Here is a 25,065-nt window from a genome sequence, read left to right on the forward strand (position 1 = left end):
ATTTTGAACAGATGAACAAATTCTTATATACTCTGTGATTTGTGCTTGAATATGAATTTTAAAACATTAGACATAGACATGATTGAGGCATTGTTTGGAATTAATCATTGGGCCTGATTTTTGTTGAAAATTTATTTTTCCTTGGTTGCCCTGTTGAGCCTACACGTGTATGAGTACATGAGGTACAAAATATGAAATTTGTTGAAAATCATCGTTTACTGTTGATGATTGTTATTTCTGCACTGATTGAAATTCATATGATTTAATTGTGGATTGAGACTTGTCTAGAACTAGTTCGGACACTCTTCGAGGAGAAATACGGGTAAACTGTGACTTAGGAATGATTTATGCAATTTTTCTAAAAATCGTTTGTGCATTTCAAGCTACCCATCGATGGATGTTATCCCTAGTACCTTGTTTGAGCATAATTGAAAAACGAATGACATGCGTGCAAACATGTGATAAACCCCCATTCGACATCGTTTCAAGGTCCTATATTTACTACCTATGAATATCCTAAACACTATTTCCTACCTTTAAGAGAGTAAGTTTTATGTTAGAATTGTATATGCTCCTAGTTTATATTTGTGAATATGGAATGGTGTGGTGGAAGAATTGAAAAAAAAAAGGTAGTAGTGAAAAAAAAATATGAATGAAAAAGTTGTGAAGAAATGTTTGTGGAAAGAGAAACATGATTGAAAAATAAAGAACAGATGAAAAATCAATGGAGTGAGGAAGAGGTGAGAAGTTTGAATAAAAAGGAGTGTAAATTAGAAATAGAGCATAATTTACTTTCTCTTTTGAATTCTTATTCCTTCGTTTATAGCCATGAGTTAGGCCTGACATTATAAGCCGATAAAGTCCTATTGACTGAGTCACAGTTGTTCAATATACTAGTGGAGAGGAGTTGCGAGAGTCTAGACTATGGACTGTTAATTGAAATTTTTAATGAGTGTGAATTTTTTATCAAAACACGCACATACTACTTTTCTTTGAACTAACCTAATTGTGAGTGTTTTTGATTTAATATCCTTAATTTTGATCCTGTACTACCTTGAAAAGTCATCATGATCTGTGAATGTTTGAATTGAATTCGGAGAAGAGTATTTTGAAATGTGAGTTGCGGAGTTTATAAGTTTATGAGGTTTTAGATATTTTTCTTCTTAAACAATTTTTCAAGTGTTACTAGGTTTGATATGATTGGATTTGAAATTTTTTGAAATCAACGCTGAGGCCATTGATCCATAGTTTTTATTGATTATTCTTGTTGTTGCGTATGAGTTATCAAGTTTTGTAGTATTGTGTTAGTTTTGTTCGGGACGAACATTTTGGAACACGGTCGTTCTCCGGATCAAAAAAATGATACCCGGTGCAGCGGAAGTTTTAAAATTTTATATGGAACGATTCCATATGGGTATCAAATTCCTACGATTAAAATTGATAATATAAAAAATTTAAACAATATAAATTTTACCTTAAAATCTCGAAGCGAAATTATGGACACCAACAGATTAAACTGCTCTTGTTGTATATCCCAGGAACTGATGAACGAACAATTCTTCAATCAGGTCCACGAACAGAAATTTAATCCCTCTGATAGACTGCACTAGAAAGTCTATCAGAAATTTCTACGAAGAGATAGAACAGATATGATCTGTTAAATCAGTCTGCAAATTCAAAAATTTGCAGACTGAATTTTCGAACACTGTGAGAGGAAGAGGGAGGGGTCGGCCGAAAACCCTAAGAGAGAGCTCTCTAGGTTTTCGAAATTATGACCTTTGTTGTCTAATTTATGTACTGCAATAACTTATTTATAATGTGGGCTGCTAACAGCTTAGGACCCATTAGTCATAAGTTCAAGCCTGACAAGCAAAGCCCGCATGTTCAGAAATTAATATAAAATTCATCGTGACTCAGATTGATAAACCAATTTCACCAATGTGCACAGAAACCATTTCTGCAATTTTTAAAGTCAAGATAAATTTTCTGAATCCGAATTCAGTGGTTTCCAAAAATGTCCATCACTATGTCATTTTAGGAAATCTTACTCCCTCTACTTTTAAATAAGAAGTCCCACTTCTTTATTCACTAAATTTAACTCTTTAAATTTAATTATCTCAACGGGGATTAGAAATCCATTACTTGTGTGATCCTCAATAATTCAGGGATACAGCTAACCGTGGGCTCACAACTCCTTGTGACTCGGAACAACAATTTCCGACTTGCCCATCGAATCATGGTAAGAGCGCCTAGCAACATCGCCCCATGATTCCCTAGGTATCACTGATAGTGCCTGCAAGAACCAACAGATTTTGGTTAGCGTACAGTACGGTCCCTTCATCCATATATCCTGATCGAATCAACAATCATTGGTAAATCGAGAGTCGTTCGAGATTCGATAACTATGCAATGCATCTTGAAGATCAAATAGTGACATCGCATGTGCTACTAGGAAACCAAGTAACCTAAAACACATCATGTACTCTGGCCAGAGATTCGTCACACTAATATCTCCTCAGATTGCATAGGATATCCACACTCATAAGTATGTGGTGAATCCTTGACAACAAAGCATCGACTCCTATATGTGTCGTAACTGTACCCAATCCCGACACCTGATGACCCTAATAGAGTCGGTAAACGAGTCAAAGCACAGTACTAGCATATAGAGTCTCAATGATGTTTCAAGTAATAAGGACTAATGGTGTACAACCAAAACCGCGGACTTTATCCACTCGATAAGTGATAACCACTTGGAAAGTCCGGATAGGGTAGTTCGATCATTCATCACATGAATATCCATTTGCATGCTTTGAACATCTCTATATTCCATACCAATGAAACGTGGTACTCGGCATCGCAAATGCTAGTCTCAATCTCGAGAATTCCTTATCCTTATTAACGAACGGCTCAATCGACTAGGAACTGTTTAGAATATACAGTGATTATAAGATGTGTTTCATGACAGTCATCCCCATGTGCTACCACATCTTACATACACTATAGTATATTCAAGGTCTTCATCTAAACATCTTATAGTATGTCACAACATAATAATATGATAAAAGATAAAGTAAATGACATTATAAAAGTGTAAATTATATTAAACAAAAGATTGTTTATACATAGAGTCATAAAATCCCATAGCCACAAGTTGGCTCACCGGGCACCCACTCTTTCAGAACAAAAGTCTAAGTTTGGGGGTATTTGATAAGTGCATTTTGTGCACTTAATTTATTTATATTTTTACTTGGCTTTTGTGGTTTATTGGGAGATATTGAGTGAGTTTGTTGTTGTTTTTGTGTTTGTAGGAAAGAATTTAGTTGATGAGTTCAAGTGAAAATAAGCCAAAATATTGGAGAAAAGAGCGGAAATCAAGGCTTGAACAAGTGTGAAAAAGGCATAAATTCGAGCCTGAAGCGCGCCCGCGCTGTGAAGAATATTTTGAAAGATTGTTGGGTGTGAGTGAGGCGCTCCCGCTCCATACCTGTAGCGCGCCCGCGCGACGGGAAAATCTGAAGTCGAGAATTTGATTATTCAAGGAAACTCGGGTATTTTCGTGGGCTTTTTATTGGACAATTTGGAGGCCATATAAAAGGGATTTTTTTGATAGAAACAAAGATTAGCAGTCGCTACAAAATAAGGGAGAAATCTGAGAGCTTGAACGTGAGACTTTGGAGAAGATAAATCTGTTGAAGACGTGAAGAACATCAATCAACTAATACGGAGCTCGATCGACTGGACACAGGAGACCGACTACGGATTTGTCTTTCTTTCTTTGAATTATTTATTTACTAAATTGATGTCTGGATTTTTGAATATGATTTGTGTTTATCAAGATTCGATCATGAACTAAATTTTTTAGAGTCTAGAGGTTGATGTAGCCTGGTTGAGACACTTTTACAGCTTTTTAATTTTATTGGATTGAATTCTCCTAGATTAATTTTTTTTCAAGTTTCGATAGTCTTTTCAATTACTTGATCAATAATATAACTGTCATATTTATTCGAAATCATTGCTCGGGAGAGGGGATTTTGGATAGGATCAATAGAATTTACACCGTTAATCATTTATATAGCTCGGGAGAGTGTATAGTGTTAACGGAGCCTTAGAAAGAACATCATTTTACATATATCACTACGATTAGATTTTTAATAGGGATATTTGAATTGAATCTTAGTTGATACATATTATTTGTTGCTCGAGAGAGGAAAATAATACACATAAATGTTATTGGTTATTAATTGAATGGAATTCATGAAAATAAATTAATTAGGAGTAATTGTTGTTGAAAGCAGGTGAAATCAATACCTCTAGACCATTTTCTCTCATTGAATTAATCTCTGATTTTGTGTGCTTGGTTTTCTAGAATTGATAAAATTTTTTGAATTTATTTAAGTTAAAACAAAACTCTTTATTTAATTTTTTAAATAAAATTAGGACTACTTTAATTACAAGAACTGAAGAATTTTCAATACTACTCCTTGTGGGAATGATACTTGATTCATCACTTTATTAAAACTTGACACTCGTACGCTTGCGAGGATAATTTTTACAAGAAGTTTTTGGCGCCGTTGTCGGCGAATAATTATTGATTTTGTTTAGTCTTGTTACCAATTAGTCTAGATTTTAATTTAGGTTTTTATTTATTTTATTTTTAAGTTTCTAATTGATCTCTTTTGTTCTTCATTGTATTTTATGAGAAGATCTCAAAGAACGAATTCTTTATTCTATGATCCAGAAATCGAACGAACTGCAATTGCTTTGAGATGAGCTAGAAGAGAAGAACAACAAAATATGGCTGAAGAAATCAAGCTCACTATTCTGGAATCGCTCGAGGGACGACAAATTCCAACAACTTTGAACTGAAACCGGCATTGATCAACATGGTTCAGCAGAACCAGTTCAATGGGAGCTCCACATCTGATCATCATTTACACCTGCAAACTTTCTTGGAGATTACTGATACGGTAAAGATAAATGGTGTTCCTCAGGATATTATTTGCTTACGGTTATTTCCTTTTTCTCTCAGGGATCAGGCTAGAAGTTGGCAACAATCACTGCCGCTGGGAAACATTACTACATGGGAGGAGATGACAGTCAAGTTTCTTGCAAAGTACTTTCCACCTGCCAAGTCCACCCAGTTGAAAATCGAAATCAGCACCTTTCATCAGCATGATTCAGAACAGCTATATGAGGCGTGGAAAAGGTATAAAGATTTTTTGAGGCAATGTCCTAACCATAATTTTGCAGATTGGTAGAAATCGAGCTTTTCTACGATGGTTTGAACACGCCTACAAGGATGTCAGTGGATTCTGCTGCTGGTGGTACCATATTTTCAAAGGATCCCATTCAGGACTATGAGATGCTGGAACAAATGACCATCAATAGTTATCAATGGTCATCTAAACACATGAGCGTCAATAAAGGAGTGTATAACGTTGATCCTCTCACTTCCACCACAGCACAATTATCTGCGTTGACTACACAAGTTTCTGCGTTGAATAAGGTGAACGGTGCAGATTTAGCTGGAGTTTCAGTTGCCATTGAAAGATCTCATCCCCCAGAGGAAGTGAATTATCTCAATCCTAATGGCTACCGAGGATATGGAGGCTATAGAGGTAATCCTGTTCCCAAAACTTATCACCCAGGTTTGAGAAATCATGAAAATTTTTCTTACGCTAACAATAAAAATGTGTTGAATCCTCCTCCGGGGTACAATACAATTAAGGTGACGGTAAGCCATCTTTGAAGGATGTTGTTAGTAATTTTGTGCAGGAATCGAGCAAGAGGATGGCAAGGACTGAGTCTCGCCTTGACATCTTGGAGACTCATGTGGCCAATATGGGCGCTGTGCAGCAATCTATGGAGACTAGTATTGGGCAGCTGGCGAATGCCTTGAAAGATAACAACCTAGGCCAGTTTCCAAGCAATACAGAGATAAATCCAAAAGAGCAATGAAATGTTATCACTTTGAGGAGTGAGAAGCAAGAAGATAAAGAAGAAGGCAACAGTGAGAGCAAGGCATCTGTTAGGACTGATAAAGCTGCTATTTAAGGGAAGAAAGTCGAGGAGAAGAAGAGTGAACCTGAGCAGAAACCGATTTACAAGCCTCAACTCCCATATACTCAAAGGTCAAGAAGAAAGCATTGGACGAGCAGTTCTTAAAGTTCTTGGAGATTTTCAAGAAAATTCATATCAATATCCCCTTTGCTGATGCTTTGGAGCAAATGCCGAACTATGCGAAGTTTATCAAAGATGTGATGTCCAAGAAAAGGGGGCTGCTAGAGAACGAGGTGGTCAACTTAACTGAAGAATGTAGTGCCGTGCTACAAAAGAAGATGCCACAAAAACTAAAAGATTCAGAGAGTTTTACTATTCCTTGTTCTATTGGTGGATCTCATTTGACTACTGCATTGTGTGATTTAGGGGCCAATATTAATTTAATGTTATTTTCTATTTATACGGCCTTGGAGTTGGGAGAGATGAAATCGACCATGATCACATTGCAGTTGGAGGATAGAAGCATCACTTATCCACGGGGTATTGTTGAAGATGTGCTAGTCAAGGTGGATAAATTCATATTTCCTGCTGATTTTGTGATCTTAGACATGGAAGCGGATCATGGTGCACCATTGATTTTTGGAAGACCGTTTTTGGATACTGCTGATGCCAAAATAGATGTCAAGAATGGTGAATTGTCGATGGGTGTGGAAGGTGAAAGAGTGATTTTTTAATATATTCATGAAAAAGAAGGGCTAAGGTTATCAAAGGAGAAAACCATGAAAAAGAGAGAGAGCTAAGGTTATCAAAGAAGAAAACCACGAAAAAGAAGGTGAAATTTAAAAAGTGGTTTGTGGAATACATTTTGCATGTGAAAGAAAAGGGGAAGACCGCATAAGACATGTAATTAACCAAGCGCTACTTGGGAGGCAACCCAAGTTTTTTCCTTTATTTTATTTACTTTGTTTTAATTTTATTTAAATTTTTTAATTTATTTTCAGTACATTTTGGTCAATTTTTGAAGCCTAATTCTTGTCCATTTTCAAAATTTTTCAGGCTTAAGAACTTCAATTTCGAGACTGAGGCACGCCCGCCTGGTTTAAGAATCGCACCCGCACTACATCTGGAAGAAAGTTATTTTGACGTTCGCACACATGGCGCGCCCGCGCCATTCATCTTGAGCTCCCACGCCCTCTCTACGCTGAACTGATGCAAAAACAGCGCAAACACATGCGCTATCGCGCTGCCAAAGGGCGCCTCCCATGCGCAATCGCGCTTTCCCACTCAACCGCGCTCAAACATGTGCTATCTCGCATACAAACTGCGCCTCCCCATGCGCTATCGCACAACTCACTACAAAAAAATACGCTGATTAGAGACCAAAAAATCGGCCTCTAGGCGATCTCTATTTATAGTTAGAGACCGATTAGAGACTGATTTTATGGGTATCAATATCCTTGGTCGCTAATTGTGAGAGACTGACAACAAGAAATGGTATTTAAATTAGTGACTGATATTAGAATTTCAGTCTCTAAAATAGAGACCCACGTTTTCCATGCGGTGCCAATATTTGATACCGAATATTTATTTTCGGTCTCTAATATAGATACCGAATAATAATCGATCTCTAAATTAAAGACCTACGATACCTTAATCGGTCTCTAATAGAGAGACTGCAATAAGGAAATGGGTCTCTAATTGACAGAATGATTTACATCTACTTGCCTCTTAAGAGCAACCCAGAATCAGAAAACCATACAATATTCATAGTACCTGTGCTGACCAAGATTCACATCAACAAATAAAACACCAAAATCACAACACAATACTTTCATAAATCAAAACAAATATATAATCATAACAACTATTCAAGTATCACAAAACACCCGAAACAAAATATCTCCAAAATACAATGTTCCAAAACATTGATAACTATTCATTTACAAAATGTTCCACCACTTCTAAACATCTCCAAGTCAATCCATTCGAAACTCAAGGTGCCTGAGTTTCATCAGAATCTATAATCGGCGAAGAAAAGTCTGGAAAAGCGGAAGGATTTTCCAGTGTCTGAGAAAACACCATACGAGCCATAAATTCGCGCATCTTTTCCTCCAATTCAGTAAATCGAGCTCTCAAATCTGCATTCTCTTTCTTTAACTCTTGTATCTCAACAGATGAGCTACTCAAACGACCTTTACCAGTAGAAGTAGACATCGCATGAGGAAAGACAACTTTTGCTTGAGAGGCAAGTACATAAACGCAATTTTTCTTCATCCCTCCAACAACATCGTAATAGATGTCGTTTATGGCATCATGGGATAGTGTAAGTGGCTCCTCTCCCTCTATATCAGCTTGAGTTTCCTCTGCAATTCTCGCAGTCATAATATCCTATGTAAAAGAAAAACTATCAATAGGTGATATGCCAACTATTCATCAACACAAATATGAAAAAAAAAAAAAAGTTACATTTTACAATAAGATAAAACTTTCCAGCAACCAATCCTTCCATTTCGGATCACAAGAAAAGCTCGTCCACTAGAGCAACCCAAAATCATTGGAGTGGCATTCAATATACTGTTAGATTCTTCAAAGGTGTTATATTCATGAAAATTATAAAAGGCATAAACAGGGGCATTCACTGACTCATATTACAATATTAGACAAAATGAATGAAAATAAGGCTAGTTACAGAGAGAAGCAGTATAGGAGCTGGAACAAAGAATCCACTTGGTCAAAGCTCCTACATTCTCCAGCAATATCCATCACTTACACTACCAAAGATCAAGATCCAAGTTTCCCAACAACAAAACGAGGAAGAATAATTCAATGGCTCTCTAACGTGATATTAAAATTATTTTCAATTATTTGGTCACAAGGAAAACGTCAACCTCTAATTATTGAATTTGTAAAGAGAAATCAAGAACACAATTGAACATAATGGAGCATCAATAAATACCAAGAAGATTCCTTACACAACAAGAGTGCATCCATAGAAAAAACTCGACATGTTGCAAGAGTACAAACTTTTAGATACTTGCATCTACAGCTTGAGATCGAGCATCGACAAAAGTACCATCCTTGTGACGATGTGTAATACAAAACACCTCCCAACAATCAGTTTTATGTTTTAAATCTACCTCCTACACAAACAAGTTCAAAAATGTCATGTTGGCATAATTAACAAGTAAAATATATATTATTAACTCACCAATTTTAAAGTATGCTCAATTATAGAGCGTGATCCAGCTGTGTGCTTAGTAACTCCAGTGCCTGGACCAGCCACCTCACTATTTCTGTTGTTTTTAGCCGTCTCTGTTTTTTTTTTTCCATTCGTCTCTGCTCCCAACAATTTTCCATGCAGCCCATACATTACTAGGAACTTGCGTTGGCGGATTGATCCTTTTTCTCCATTTGTGCAACAGCTTTTTGTATAGTTCAACACAATACAAATTCCATGTTGCTTTGAATTGTTTCTCTTTCTCAGGTTGCCATTTATACATCTTCTGCAATGTTTAAACCAAAATACAAACGAAAATATTTGAACTGTTTTTTTTATTATTATTACACTGGGCACATGAGTAAACTTTTAATAAAACTCAATGAATTGATTACACCGAACCTCGGAGCAGAATTAAAACATAATTAATTTATGCTGATTTACTAATATCAAAATCAAGCTAAAATAAATATTTAATTCATGTATAGAAAATCAATACAGTACATCAATTTCTAATATTCTTCATATTAAAATGAATCAAGGAATGTAAGAGATTATTAATTGTTTTACCAAAAATTCTTTGTAGTAAAAATCTTTTTCTTCCTCGTCTAAATGTCCCCAGGTATGCCCAGATTCATACTGTTGTAATTTCAACGTAGACGTGATATATGCAAAAACCCTATGTCCTTGAGGAATAAAACTGCGATGCAAAAATTTATTAATATGAAAAAAAGAAAATACATTGAATATGACCCCATTTAATTTAAATATGATTAAATACTTACTGATTACCCACTACTTCGAGCTCAATCCGATCTCCAACGTGTTCCTGTCCAATATCAGCCATGACGATGTTTGCAAAATTAAATTGTAACACAAATATTTTGTGGGTGTAAGACAATGACATGAATATTAATTTTCATATGTATAACATAGTTTCTTTGAAAGAACTTGATTTAATTATGACATTTTATTGATTAAATAATAAATTATTTTTAAGTAATTTACCCAAAGCTGATTCACAAGTAAATTAATAATGCAATGTATACTATATAGATAAAGATAGAGAAAACCACAATGCCACTGGTTATATAAAACCATCAGTCATGACCACTGGCACATCAACAATCTTTCTTTTCCTATCCATTACAATGCAAAACAAACATTATCAATCATTCAACTCAATCTTCATCACAATTAGCATCATAATCATCAAAATTTTCTAAGTTATCATGGTCTGACTCTATTACTACATCAATCTCATCGTCGGTAGACATCTTGTGAAATCCCGAAACTTAGTCGGAAAGATTACGCTAATATGGAAAGATCTCTTCTTACCTTTTTCCAAGATCTGATGACCGAGATTTTGGACACAAATCTTGTATTGGTAGCAACCGAATCAAAGTTTATGGAAACAGAATTTTCTCTCCCTCAAGACTCGGGATTTAGAGCCGATATTGAGCCTTCTATTTAAGTGCAAGAACAGACTCTCTTCAGCACTTTTTCTCTCGGCTATACACCTCCCGAAACCTCCCACAGTCTCTCAAAAATTTTACCCGCGGCTGAAAGTTCTCGAGCCATAATGTCTGAACAGTTTCACATCGAGACTGCTCGAAGTCGAACACCGTAGTCGTTGGAAATTCGAACGTCATAGCTGCTGAATTTTCAAGGTTCTACCGCTGCCGAAGTTGATACACATCTGGAACAACTCGAGATTTTTACTGATTCTCTCCTTGTTTTCGAAGGGTAAGACTAAGGTTTTAGGAGAAGGAAACTGCTCAAGTTTTGTCCGATCTTATTTGGCCAGTCTCGATTCAAGGTGAGTCACCAAACTTTCAAAAGTTTCGAGAAGATTGTGGTTGTGTTTGGTGCAAAGATGTGGACCAATTCTTTTACCCCACTCACACGTGATTTTGATTAGGAAATTGGGAGGATTTATTATTAAGAATTTGGTCCACTAGCCTGCCAATTCCCGAAGAAGCAAATCGGAAATTTCAAGTTTCGCTGTTGAAGTTTTTCGCCCAAAGCTTCGCATATAATACAATATTTGATCTCGCAAATTATAACTGTAAGTGGGCTTATGTTTTAAAATTTTTATGTATGATTTAAAAATTCGATCGCTCATGTTAATCGTTGGAATTTTGTTATTTAATATTGTTCATGATAATGTTTTGCTGAAAATATGTTTTGACACTGTTATGAATCAAATTAGGAGTGGAAAAGGAATTTCCGAACCATGTTATGTTATGGCCCTGATACGGTGGGTATAATAACCGTTCTATGACCTCACCCCTTAGAGGGATTACATATAGGGGACTGATCAGTTAGCCACGAATAATGAGAGGAATTTCAGTGTCTTGTCAAAAATTATGTTATATCATGTCAAATATGTTATGATGTTGTTTATGCCATGTTATGTTAAGACATGATATGAATGTTTATGATTTGAATTATGCCATGAGTTTTGAAATAAATATATATGTATATTTTGGTATGAACGATCGGCCCCCACTTACTGAGTGTTTTCCAAAACACTCACCCCTTACTTTTCCCTCCCAGATTATGAAGATGATGATGTAGAAGTTCGTGAGCAAGATATGTTTTGGGATGGTGATAGATGATCAATAAGACTAAATTTCGTTATTTTTTTTATTGGGATTTTTGCTTTAATATTTTGTTATTAAGTTTTTTAGACGCTTCCGCATTAGTTTTGTTATTTTGGATTTATCGAGTTGTAAGACAATGTTTTGAAGTTTATTTATGATAATAGACTGGTTTGGTTTATACTGTACTACGAGGCTGGTTGTTTTATAATTTGTATGAATTTGAAACAACGCCGGTGGCACGTCTTGGTCTCGGGGCGTGACATTTTAGTGGTATCAGAGCCGCCAGGTTCATAAATCCGGATGGGATTCCGTACCGAAAAATTTGACGTTGTCAAATTTTGACCAAAGCCCTACGTATCCTGACCCGAAACGATCTTCTGAGTTAAACTCATACTATGTATGACTAATGACGCTTTTAGCCCGAATTCAATCGTTTAAGCCTCCGAAATTGCGTTTTTGCCGTTTTAAGAAAGTTTTCGGACGCTTATAACTTCACCTAGAAAATTCGAAATCCAATTTCGCGAATTGTCCCATGACACCCTCGACTTGTAGTTTCTGCCCATAAAGAAATCTCAAAATTTTCCATTTTTGGAAATATTGCCCGAAAATCTTGTTCTATATAAATTCTGCCTGAAATTTCATCAATTTGAATTCTAACTTGAACCCATCCCTCTTTATTCTAGGAAGATGGCTCGCACCAAAGTCACGGCTCGCAAAAACGTTGTTCAAAGCAAGGAGCAAGTTATCGAGTCATTGAGGACTTCACTATATGTGGAGCAATACGAGAAGGAGGAGATGATGGAAGACATGAAGAAGCTAAAGGCGAACAAGAGTGAGATGGAGGAGCATCGGGACCACCTCGAAGCCGACGTCGAAAGACTCGCATATTATCTTGATAAGGAAGAGAAGGAACATGAGGAGACGAAAAAGAAGTTAGAGTCGTCCCTAGCTACCATCACTTTACTCGAAGACCTAAGCAACCAAAGAATGATGGCAACGTTAGAACTCCAACACCAAGTGCAAGTATTGCAAAACTCTGTGCAAGCTCGTGATGAATTTAACGCAGCCCTGCTCGAGCATATCAATCACCTACAACAAGTAGACATGGTGGCAGAAGAGAACCCCGAAATTGTTCCTGCGAAAAATGAAGCCATGGGCGATGGAGAGATTATAGATTAGGCTTTCATCTAGCTTAGTCATTTTATTCAGCATTGTTTTTGTTTGATTCAGCAAGATACCTTGATGTTTTGAGACTTGGTTTGTTTTGCTTCATTGATCTTCATGACATTTTGAGAATCAATAAAATAACTTTTATTCTTGGGATTATTTATTGATTCATTTTATTCTGCTATTTCTTTTTTTTTTTAAGTATCATGTTTCGACAAACTCTTAGAACTCCCTTACTGTAGGAAATGGCCGGAGAACTCCCAAGAACACGCAACAACAATCGTGGGGATAATGCGAATCCACTTCCAGGAATCAATCTGAGCCGAGAAGACCTTGCGGCTATCGCAGCAATAGTAGCAACGACCCTCCAAGGGATGGGAAATACCAATGGCAACGGCAATCCGCCACCTCCCCCACCTGCTCAGAACGGAGTCAAATTCCATTATGAATCGCTCCATAAGAACCGAACTGAAATGTTTAAGGGAGATGCTGACCCAGAAGTGGGAAGAAATTGGATGAAGAAAATGGAGGACCAATTGCGTTTACTTGAAGTCCCTGAAGCACTTAAAGTGGAGGTAACAATTCCTTTTCTGGAGGATAAAGCAAGGAAATGGTGGGAAGCTGTCTCGCCTGCTATGTTAGCTGCCGGAGCAATCACATGGCAACAGTTTCGCACTGCGTTCCTGAAGCAGTATTTTCCAGCTGAGGTTCGAATTCAGAAGCTAAGTGAATTTGAAAATCTCATACAAACTTCAGATATGACAGTGGTGGAGTACACTTCTAAGTTTAATGAGCTCGGATCTTATGCCCCTACCATTATGGGAGATGATGAACTGAAACTGCACCGTTTCAAAAAGGGATTGAATAGCCGAATCCAGTCGGCATTAGCAGTTTTTCAACCTGCAAACTTTGCAGACTTGATGGGAGCAGCTATCCGAGCTGAATCGGATATCAAACGTCGGGAAGACGACTTCAAGAGCAAACGACCTCTGTCTGGTCAATCTTCTGCTATCGGGCCAACACCCAAGCGCCCGAACCAATCTGGTGGATCGTTCAAGGGAACTGCCCCTGCGCCTAATCGACCAATGATCAAACCATGTCCTACCTGCAATTTCCGACACGAAGGGGAGTGTCGTCGGAAGACTGGCGCTTGTTTTAACTGTGGCAAATTGGGACACCGAATGTCTGATTGTCCTGATCCTGTGAAGCCAAGGACCGGGCCGAATGGTAGTGCTACACAGGCCCAACCTAAAGAGACAAAGCCCAACGCCCGTGTGTTTGCTATCACACAAGAAGAGGCTGATGACGCGAATGAAGTCGTGGCAGGTAACATTTTAATCAATACTAAGCCTGCATATGTTTTATTTGATTGTGGTGCCACTCATTCGTTTATATCTAAGAGATTTACTAAGAAGATAGGGCTTGTCCATGAGAAACTAACTGAACCACTGAAAGTAGCAACCCCTACTAACAAGATAATTGAGACACTCAAGATACATAGGAAATGTAAGATGTGTGTCTGTGAACAAATCTTTGATGCTGATTTGGTTGAACTCAACATGGTAGAATTTGATGTTATCCTTGGGATGGATTGGTTGTCTAGAAACCATGCAGTGGTTAACTGTCGGGATAAGAATGTTAAACTTCGAACCCCAAACCACAAAGAAATTACATTCCAAGGTAAGATCAAGATGCGAAAACCCCTCTTGTCGGCCTCCGAAGCATGGAAGGCGATAAAAGGTCGCGAAGAAGTTTACCTAGCTATGGTGAGCGAGGTAAAAGAAGAGCCAGAGCTCCAACTAGAAGACCTTCCGATTGTACGAGAGTTTCCGGATGTCTTTCCGGAGGAACTGCCCGGAATGGTTCCAGACCGAGAGATTGAATTTGAAATTCAGCTAGAACCTGGTGCTGCTCCGATTTCGAAAGCTCCTTACCGAATGGCACCAGCGGAACTCAAGGAATTGAAAGAGCAACTGCAAGAGTTGCTGGACAAGAAGCAAAGTAGACCGAGTGCATCCCCGTGGGGAGCCCCAGTCTTATTTGTCAAGAAGAAGGATGGAAGCATGAGACTGTGTATAGATTACAGAGAACTCAACAAGATCACAATCAAGAACAAGTATCCTCTTCCAAGGATAGATGACTTGTTCGATCAACTTAAAGGAGCTACTGTTTTCTCCAAACTAGATCTGCGGTCGGGCTATCACCAGTTGAAGGTCAAGGCAGAAGATATTCCGAAGACGGCTTTCCGAACAAGATATGGGCACTATAAATTTTTAGTAATGCCGTTCGGCTTGACAAATGCCCCTGCAGCATTTATGGACCTCATGAACCGAGTGTTCAAACAGTTTCTTGATAGGTTCGTGGTGGTTTTTATTGATGATATCCTCGTATACTCACCTAGTGAAGAGGATCACAAAGAACATCTTCGTATTACACTGCAAACCTTAAGGGAGAATAAACTCTATGCCAAATTCAAGAAGTGTGAATTTTGGTTAAGAGTGTGGCATTCTTGGGACACATTATCTCAGCAGCCGGAGTCTCAGTGGATCCCAAGAAAGTTGAAGCAATAACAGACTGGCCCAGACCCAAGTCAGTGACCGAAATTCGAAGCTTCCTGGGGTTGGCTGGCTATTATCGAAAATTTGTAGAAGGATTTTCCTCAATAGCTATACCTCTTACAAAACTCACCCAGAAGAACGTAAAGTTCGATTGGAATGAAGACTGTGAAAAGAGTTTCGGGACCTTGAAAGAAAGGTTAGCATCTACACCAGTACTAGTGCTACCTGAGGAAGGAAAAGATTTTGCAATTTATAGTGATGCATCAAAGGAAGGTTTGGGATGCGTGCTAATGCAAGAAGGGAGAGTGATCTCCTACGCATCTAGACAATTGAAACCTCATGAGAAAAACTACCCCACTCATGATCTTGAGTTAGCAGCACTGGTGTTCTCACTGAAAATTTGGAGACATTACCTCTACGGTGCCAAGTGTGAAATTTTCACTGATCACCAAAGTCTCAAATATTTATTCACGCAGAAGGAGCTAAATATGAGACAAAGAAGATGGATCGAACTCTTAAAAGATTATGATCTAATCATAAGCTACCATCCAGGTAAGGCCAATAAAGTGGCTGACGCCTTGAGTCGAAAAGACATGAGCAAGAAGATTCTAGCTTCATTAACGGCTCAACCGTGTCTCCGAGAAACAGTCAAATTGAGTCAAGAGCTGGATCTGTCGTTGGCTGAGTTCAAGAAACAAATCATAGAGGGAAAATTACCAGACTTTCAAGTGGATGACAAAGGAGTCCTTTGGATGAAAGGACGTTTGTGGGTACCAGACGTCAATGATCGTCGGAATGAAGTCATGTCTGAAGCACACAAGTCAAAGTTTTCAGTACATCCGGGGAGTACAAAGATGTATAGAGATCTAAAAGGAAATTTTTGGTGGAATGGAATGAAGAAGGATGTCGCAGAATTCGTCTCTAAGTGTCAAGTATGCCAACAGGTTAAAGCAAAACATCAGCGACCTGGAGGGCTACTACAACCATTAAAAATCCCGGAATGGAAATGGGAGCACATTTCCATGGATTTTGTGGTGGGACTCCCTGAATCAAAACAGAGGCATGATGGTATTTGGGTTATCGTAGATAGACTCACAAAATCTGCGCATTTCCTACCAGTGCGCATGAAGTATAGTTTGGACAAATTAGCTACGCTATATATGGATAATATAGTTCGGCTACATGGGTTTCCAGTCAGTATCTTGTCGGACAGAGATCCAAGATTTGTATCGCGCTTTTGGAAGAGCTTTCAGCAAGCTATGGGGAGTAAAGTCACACTCAGTACGGCTTATCACCCTCAAACTGATGGCCAAACTGAGAGGACAATCCAAACCCTTGAAGATATGTTGCGGGCATGTGCCCTGGAATTTAGCAGCAATTGGAGCGAACACTTACTTTTAATCGAGTTTGCTTACAACAACAGCTACCATAGCAGCATTGGAATGGCTCCGTATGAAGCGCTGTATGAGAGAAAATGTCGTTCTCCTCTCTATTGGGATGAAGTCGGAGAAAAGGCTGTTATTGGACCCGAAATTATTCAGGAGACAGTGGGAAAGGTTACAATAATCAAAGAAAAACTTAAAGCTGCACAAGATCGCCAGAAAATTTGGGCAGACTTAAAAAGACCTTTGGAATTTGAAGTAGGCGAAAAGGCTTACGTCAAACTTTCGCCTATGAAAGGAGTCGTGAGATTTTGCAGAGCTGGAAAATTGAACCCAAGATATGTAGGACCATTTGAGATCCTCGACAAAGTAGGAACATTGGCTTATCGACTAGCTTTACCACCTGCTATGTCAAGGGTTCACAATGTGTTTCATGTTTCACAGCTAAGAAAGTATGTTTCAAACTCAAATCATATTTTAGAAGCTGAGCCACTAGTGACTGATGGTAATCTGAATGAAGAGCTGAAATATGAAGAAGTCCCTATTCGAATAGTGGATACCATGGACCAAGTCCTTAGGCGAAGGACCATCCCTTACGTCAAAGTGCAATGGTCAAATCACACTGAAAGAGAAGCTACTTGGGAGTTGAAAGAAAAGATGTCAGAGAAATATCCCTATTTATTTGAAGAGCAAGTTAATTCAAGTTTCGAGGACGAAACTTCTCATAAGGAGGGAGGGATGTGAAATCCCGAAACTTAGTCGGCAAGATTACGCTAATATAGAAAGATCTCTTCTTACCTTTTTCCAAGATCTGATGACCGAGATTTTGGACACAAATCTTGTATTGGCAGCAACCGAATCAAAGTTTATGGAAACAGAATTTTCTCTCCCTCAAGACTCGGGATTTAGAGCCGATATTGAGCCTTCTATTTAAGTGCAAGAACAGACTCTCTTCAGCACTTTTTCTCTCGGCTATACACCTCCCGAAACCTCCCACAGTCTCTCAAAAATTTTACCCGTGGCTGAAAGTTCTCGAGCCATAGTGTCTGAACAGTTTCACATCGAGACTGCTCGAAGTCGAACACCGTAGTCGCTGGAAATTCGAACGTCATAGCTGCTGAATTTTCAAGGTTCTACCGCTGCCGAAGTTGATACACATCTGGAACAACTCGATTCGGTAAGGTGATTCTCTTCTCTGCCCAGTTTCGAAAACGGTGGCTCAATATTTTTACTGATTCTCTCCTTGTTTTCGAAGGGTAAGACTAAGGTTTTAGGAGAAGGAAACTGCTCAAGTTTTGTCCGATCTTATTTGGCCAGTCTCGATTCAAGGTGAGTCACCAAACTTTCAAAAGTTTCGAGAAGATTGTGGTTGTGTTTGGTGCAAAGATGTGGACCAATTCTTTTACACCACTCACACGTGATTTTGATTAGGAAATTGGGAGGATTTATTATTAAGAATTTGGTCCACTAGCCTGCCAATTCCCGAAGAAGCAAATCGGAAATTTCAAGTTTCGCTGTTGAAGTTTTTCGCTCAAAGCTTCGCATATAATACAATATTTGATCTCGCAAATTATAACTGTAAGTGGGCTTATGTTTTAAAATTTTTATGTATGATTTAAAAATTCGATCGCTCATGTTAATCGTTGGAATTTTGTTATTTAATATTGTTCATGATAATGTTTTGCTGAAAATATGTTTTGACACTATTATGAATCAAATTAGGAGTGGAAAAGGAATTTCCGAACCATGTTATGTTATGGCCCTGATACGGTGGGTATAATAACCGTTCTATGACCTCACCCCTTAGAGGGATTACATATAGGGGACTGATCAGTTAGCCACGAATAATGAGAGGAATTTCAGTGTCTTGTCAAAAATTATGTTATATCATGTCAAATATGTTATGATGTTGTTTATGCCATGTTATGTTAAGACATGATATGAATGTTTATGATTTGAATTATGCCATGAGTTTTGAAATAAATATATATGTATATTTTGGTATGAACGATCGGCCCCCACTTGCTGAGTGTTTCCCAAAACACTCACCCCTTACTTTTCCCTCCCAGATTATGAAGATGATGATGTAGAAGTTCGTGAGCAAGATATGTTTTGGGGATGGTGATAGATGATCAATAAGACTAAATTTCGTTATTTTTATTATTGGGATTTTTGCTTTAATATTTTGTTATTAAGTTTTTTAGACGCTTCCACATTGGTTTTGTTATTTTGGATTTATCGAGTTGTAAGACAATGTTTTGAAGTTTATTTATGATAATAGACTGGTTTGGTTTATACTGTACTACGAGGCTGGTTGTTTTATAATTTGTATGAATTTGAAACAACGCCGGTGGCACGTCTCGGTCTCGGGGCGTGACACATCTCTTCATCATCTAATTCCTCATAAGTAACGTTGACGTCTACAAGTAACTGTGATGTATTTTGAACTTATAAATCAACTGAATGTCCCCCAACTTCATCATGAAAGGCATCACTATCCTCAGGCGTGACAGAGGTTGGCATTTCTATGGTTGCTCGAGCTTTCATTCTACAAGTTTCTAACCACTCACTAGGTCCTCTTCTAATCGTTGGATATTTAGCATAAAATACTTGACCCGCTTGTACCGCAAAAATGAATGGTTCAAATGTATTGAATCTTCTATTTGCATTGACTTCAACTAACTTGTAGTTAGAATGTACTCTCGTACCAATCCTTGCCGTTGGATCATACCATGAGCATTTGAACAACACTATCCTCTTTATAGGTAAAGCTGGATATTCCACCTCGATGATTTCATCAAGCCTACCATAGTAATCAAGTTCAGCAGTTATGTTGCTAGATCCATTCACGCAAACACCACAATTACCAGTCAAGCTAGTTGAATCACGTAATACCACATGGAATTTGAAACCATTAACATAGTAACCCAAGTACACTTTCGTTTTACGAAGAGGTCCACTCGCAAGATCCTTTATCATTTGATTATGTACATTTGATCTTGGTTCCTTGATCTAGAAAGTAAGATCTCACATAAGCTAATGAAGATTTACTTAAACCAAAAAAAATCTATTTCACTTACATAACTTTCAAACCATGATGCAAAATTTGTCTCCAAATTCTTGTCCACTTGATCAGGTCGAATTGCTGGATTTTTTTGTCGCAATTCCTGTTCGTACATACTTAGGGCTGGGATACCGAACAGAAATACCAAATTTTCGGCATACCGTTCCGATTTTTTTTGATATATAAACATTTTTTCGGTATAACGAATTTTGTTTCGGTATCTATGTGGTATCAATATGGATTTTTTCCATATCAAAATTTCAAAATTTCAGTATCGGTACTGGTATGAATTTTTTTAATACCGATATTTTTGTTATGGTATACCGAAAACCCACCCCTATACATACTAACAATGGAATTATTTTAGAAACATTAATGGTTAAAAAAACATTAAGAAAATAGATATTCTATGAATTAGCATGTAACTCACTTTATGAAAGGTTTCACCTCATCACAGTTGAGGAGAATGTATGTCCTTGCTGCATGGTATTCTTTGTCATCTAACCATCTAGAAGCATATGCACCAATCGGTCTACCAGGGAACTTGAAAATAGACAACATGTTTGAGTCTATGGGTCTAGCATCATCAGAATTTCGGGGACACTTACGATGTCTAGTCTTCACACTATCAGCGAAATAATAGGCGTAAAAAGAAGACGCTTCTTCAACCAAATAAGCATTACATATTGACCCTTCAACCTTTGCTTTATTACGAACATTATTTTTCAGCCTTCTCAAAAAACTTTCAAATGGGTACATCCATCTGTACTGAACAGGACCAGCTAATCGTGCTTCATAAGCTAAATGAATTGGGAGATGCTCCATTGAATCAAAAAAGCTCGGTGGAAATATGCGCTCAAGTTTACGAATTATAAGAGGAATGATTGTCTCTAAGTGAACCATGTCAGCGGTCGTAATGACCCTAAACGTCAAATCTTTGAAGAACGGGTTTAATTTAGTAAGTGTCTGCCAAACATTATTGGGAAGTAGGTCATGGAAGGCTATTGGAATAAGTCTTTGCATGAAGACATGACAATCATGACTCTTCATTCCAAACATTTTTAATTTGTTCATATCCACACACCGAGCCATATTCGAGGCATATCCATCCGGGAATTTGATGTCTTTCAACCAAGTACACAATGCCTTCTTACTTTCTTTGTCCAATGTGTAACAAGCCTTTGGAAACTTTTTGGTTGTTTCATTCTGGGGCAACTCTGGTCTACAACACAACTCTTTCAATTCATCATGAGACTTTGAGGTGTTTTTTGTTCCTCCCGAAACATTCATCACGGTATTGAAAATATTATCAAAAAAGTTTTTTTCAACACGCATCACGTCCAGATTATGTCTGATGAGCAGATCTTTCCAATAAGGCAACTCCCAAAATATGCTCTTTCTCCTCCAACCACATCTGCACGTCTTGACAATGTTTTTATTTAATTCATCAGAACCTATTTCAATTACTGATACCAAACCATAATTGTCTATTTCTTCAATTATTTCTTCGACTGACTTCATTTTTGGTGGATGTTTTGTCACCTCCAGATTGTTTGAAAAGTTTTCTTATTTCTTATAAAAGGATGATCATAAGGCAAAAACTTACGATGATTATCAAACCATGACGTCTTCCCACTGCGAGGTAGTGTAAATGCATCAGAATCGTCCATGTAATGTGGACATGCTAACTTACCAGCCGTGCTCCATCCCGACAACATTGAGTATGCTGGAAAATCACTAACTGTCCATAACAAGGAAGCGTGCAACAAAAAATTTGTTTTACTGGCAATATCATAAGTCTCCACCCCTATACTCCATAGGTCCTTAAGCTCAGCAATCAAAGGTTGTAGAAAAACATCTATCTTGTCTTTTGGGTTCTTTGGACCTGGTACAAGCACAGTAAGAAACATGTATTCATCTTTCATGCACATCCAAGGGGGTAAGTTATATGGCGTTAATATCACTGGCCACGAAGAATATTGCTTTCCCGATTGACCAAATGGCTGGAATCCATCAGTTGAAAGTCCCAAACGCACATTGCGTGATTCTAGTGCAAAAAAGGATATTTCTCATCTAAATGCTTCCATGCAGCAGATTCATATGGATGACACATTGCATCTCCTCCATGCACATGCTCCTGATGCCACCTCATGTGTTTGGTTGTTGCAGTAGATGCATACAAGCACTGCAACCTTGGAGTTAATGGAAAGTAATACATAATTTTCCAAGATATATCTTTTTTGTTTTTCCCTGGTCCACGCTTTTGAGGCCTATAACGAGGGTGGCCGCACATTTTACATTCGGTGAGTTCAATATCTTCTTTCCAAAATATCATGCAATTGTTAATGCAACAATCAATCTTTTCCACCGGCAAACCTAAACCCTTAACTAATTTCTTTGTACTATAAAAACTATCGGTCATTATGTTATCGGTTGGCAGCAACTCTGATATCAACTGAAATAAATCTTCGTAACATTGTTCAGAGAAATGGTGCTCTGCCTTGATGTTCAATAGTCTCGCAACAGCCGACAGTTGGGAATGACCAAAGGAATGCCATCCCAAACTTCTCTTTCACTGGCCTTTAGCATTTCGTACAATTTTTTAGCGGCAGGTGTTGGTATCTCATCAACATCTGAATGATGGAACACATTCATCGTATCGTGAACCATTGACTGCATTGCATTATCATTGGGTGGATCTTCTTGAGCACTGGGAGCTGAAATTGGGCGACTGGAATGTCCGACTTGATTGGAAATATAAGGCTCTCCATGAACATACCAGTTGTAATAATTTGGAACAAAACCATACTTTCCTAAATGTACTTTAACGGTATCCTCATCGCGAAAAGTTGTATTTCTGCATTTACGTTGAGTACAAGGACAACGTAACTTGTCCTCACTCATACATTCAGGATGACTCTTAGCAAAGTTCACAAACTCCTCAACCCCATTCATATATTCTTCTGTTATAAATCCGTTCTGTAATCTAGCATACATCCAAGCTTTACTTATATTCATTTTTGAAACCACCACAGTAACCTAGCATATATATTATAATTTGGTAAATAAAGTTATTCAAAAATAAGAATGAAACATGGAATTCTTGAAAAAAACATAGTCAACAAATCCACCAGCAATTATAAAATACAATAAAACTGATTAATAGTTCCACAATAGTGAATTTGACATTGGTTGCAACCCACTAACATCTCCTGGGTCAGAAAATAACTGATAATATTCAAAGCATTCGTTGAAGTTAAAGTAATGTATTGAAATAACTGCTTATAAATTTAATGCTAAAATTACTTGTAAAATAACTGCCATGTAAAATAAAAAGTTTCAGAAAATTTTGTTAGTAACTAAATTCAGAAAACGACAGATATTGGATATATCTAGTAACATATACAGATGAATTTTGGAAAATGGCAATATTTAGAATTTCTGAAACTTTATTGCTAAAATCTGAGATTTGAAAAACACGAAACACCGGTTCATATAATTTTGAAATTTCTGTTTCACAAACTGACCAAGTATGAAACTCATAAGTATATCCTTTTGAACTTCCAAATATTAGGATCGGGCTACCAAAAAATACAAAGTAGATATTCATATAATATTCATATGCACACCGATGGACTTGAAACCATATTAATTAATATTTCCTGTAAATGACAAAACAAATTCTTAAACAACAATTCATTCATGTATAATACGTTGGATCCATGTAAAGAGGTCTCATGACGCCTCAGGAATTCATCGGTTCGGTATTCTGTTTGCTGTGCATTTCAAAACTTTCTTTAAAAAAATAAAAACACGTGGCAGGAAGCTATTAGATACAGAGGAACAGAGATTATGCACCTTATATTTCTACAAATGCCTGTGACTTCCTTCAAGGTTTTATATTTTCTTATTTTTGCGAATCTTCTACTGTTTTCTTCTCTGCATTTTAAAAAATAATATGTGAATGTTCTATAAACTTACAAACTAACATGCCAATATTTTGTAATTGCAATTAATGGAGTAAAAGTAACGACTACCGATTATCATCAATCATACAAAAATAGTCCCATAAATTGACATACAAAATGGAAAAAAAAACCCATGGATTCATAAACCCTGTGAATAGATCCCATCACAGTAACTACACAAAAAATTCATGTACTAAGTAGATTCCAAAAATTCCATTTGCATTTTTTATCTCCTCCCAGTCAAACCCCATCAGGAAAATATCATTAATAACCTTCATATCCATAGACTCAAAAATCGGCAGACCTCAAAAGGAATCAACCCCATTCATAAATATTAACCAACCACTTGAGTTAATACAAAAAGGGACGAAATGCACAGTGAACAAACTGATGTGGGAGATGACCATGAACAAGGAAATAGTCGATCAAGAATAAAAAATTTGATAATCAAGTATAAAAAACAAAAACGAAGAGAAAAATAAAAAAAAACCCTAAAATGCAAAAAAATTTACCTCTAATCAGAGAATGGAGGAGCTTAGGAAGACGATATTGCTATCGGCGGCGATCGGCGGGACCGACAGCGGCCGACGAACGTGAACGGTGTGGGAGGAGTTGTAATCGAGTGATTCTGATGTTTTGAAGAAAGTAGAGGAATTACTGGAGCGAAAGTGAGGAGGGAAATTAAAAATATTTGGGTCTTAGAGACCGATATAAAATTTCAGTCTCAACTTAGAGACCTGTTTAAAACTTCCGTGTCAAATTAGAGACTGTATTTTTAGTTCCGTATCACATTAGAGACCAATTTAATATTTTCGTCTCCAATTAGAGACTGAAAACCGCATCGGTCCCCACTTAGAGACTATATAAAATTTTGGTCTCCAATGTAAGACCAAATTGATAAATCGGTCTTTAAATAGAGACCACAATATATCATCGGTCTCTGATTTTAGGCACCGAATTTTTTTTTCGTCGCAAAAAGTAAATAAATAATCTTTTAAAAAGAGTTAACGGTTGGTGACCGAAGGAAGTAATATCGGTCTCAAATTAAAGACTGATATAGAGATTGGTCTATACATTTCGGACCGATATTTCCCGCGGTC

At 37.5% G+C, this 25,065-nt stretch overlaps 1 protein-coding gene across 2 annotated transcripts; it reads right to left on the minus strand.

Moving 5' to 3' along the window:
- Positions 1 to 7,832: 7,832 nt before the first annotated feature.
- Positions 7,833 to 24,672, minus strand: LOC140859956 (uncharacterized). Of its 2 annotated transcripts, none has more exons than XM_073262623.1 (5): positions 24,478 to 24,672; positions 23,856 to 23,936; positions 10,006 to 10,075; positions 9,212 to 9,503; positions 7,833 to 8,391 (listed from the first exon to the last, which is right to left on the minus strand). In XM_073262623.1, the coding sequence occupies exons 3-5, from the start codon at positions 10,065 to 10,067 to the stop codon at positions 7,996 to 7,998; spliced, it is 750 nt and encodes a 249-aa protein (XP_073118724.1). In that variant the 5' UTR covers positions 10,068 to 10,075; positions 23,856 to 23,936; positions 24,478 to 24,672; the 3' UTR covers positions 7,833 to 7,995. The 2 variants fall into 2 exon arrangements, with proteins under 2 accessions (XP_073118724.1, XP_073118723.1); XM_073262622.1 differs by having other exon boundaries at positions 9,212 to 9,506.
- Between the last annotated feature and the right edge of the window lie 393 nt (positions 24,673 to 25,065).

The sequence above is a fragment of the Henckelia pumila genome, chromosome 4 (genome assembly GCF_033568475.1).
Source record: "Henckelia pumila isolate YLH828 chromosome 4, ASM3356847v2, whole genome shotgun sequence".
NCBI lineage: Eukaryota > Viridiplantae > Streptophyta > Magnoliopsida > Lamiales > Gesneriaceae > Henckelia > Henckelia pumila.

Excerpts from the sequence above, each read along its gene's own strand:
- LOC140859956 (XM_073262622.1), bottom strand. The coding sequence starts at position 10,067 with ATGGCTGATATTGGACAGGAACACGTTGGAGATCGGATTGAGCTCGAA. Across the intron at positions 9,507-10,005 it reads CTCGAAGTAGTGGGTAATCA|AAGATGTATAAATGGCAACC; the intron begins GTAAGTATTTAA and ends TAAACATTGCAG. Across the intron at positions 8,392-9,211 it reads TTGAGCATACTTTAAAATTG|GATATTATGACTGCGAGAAT; the intron begins GTGAGTTAATAA and ends TCTTTTACATAG.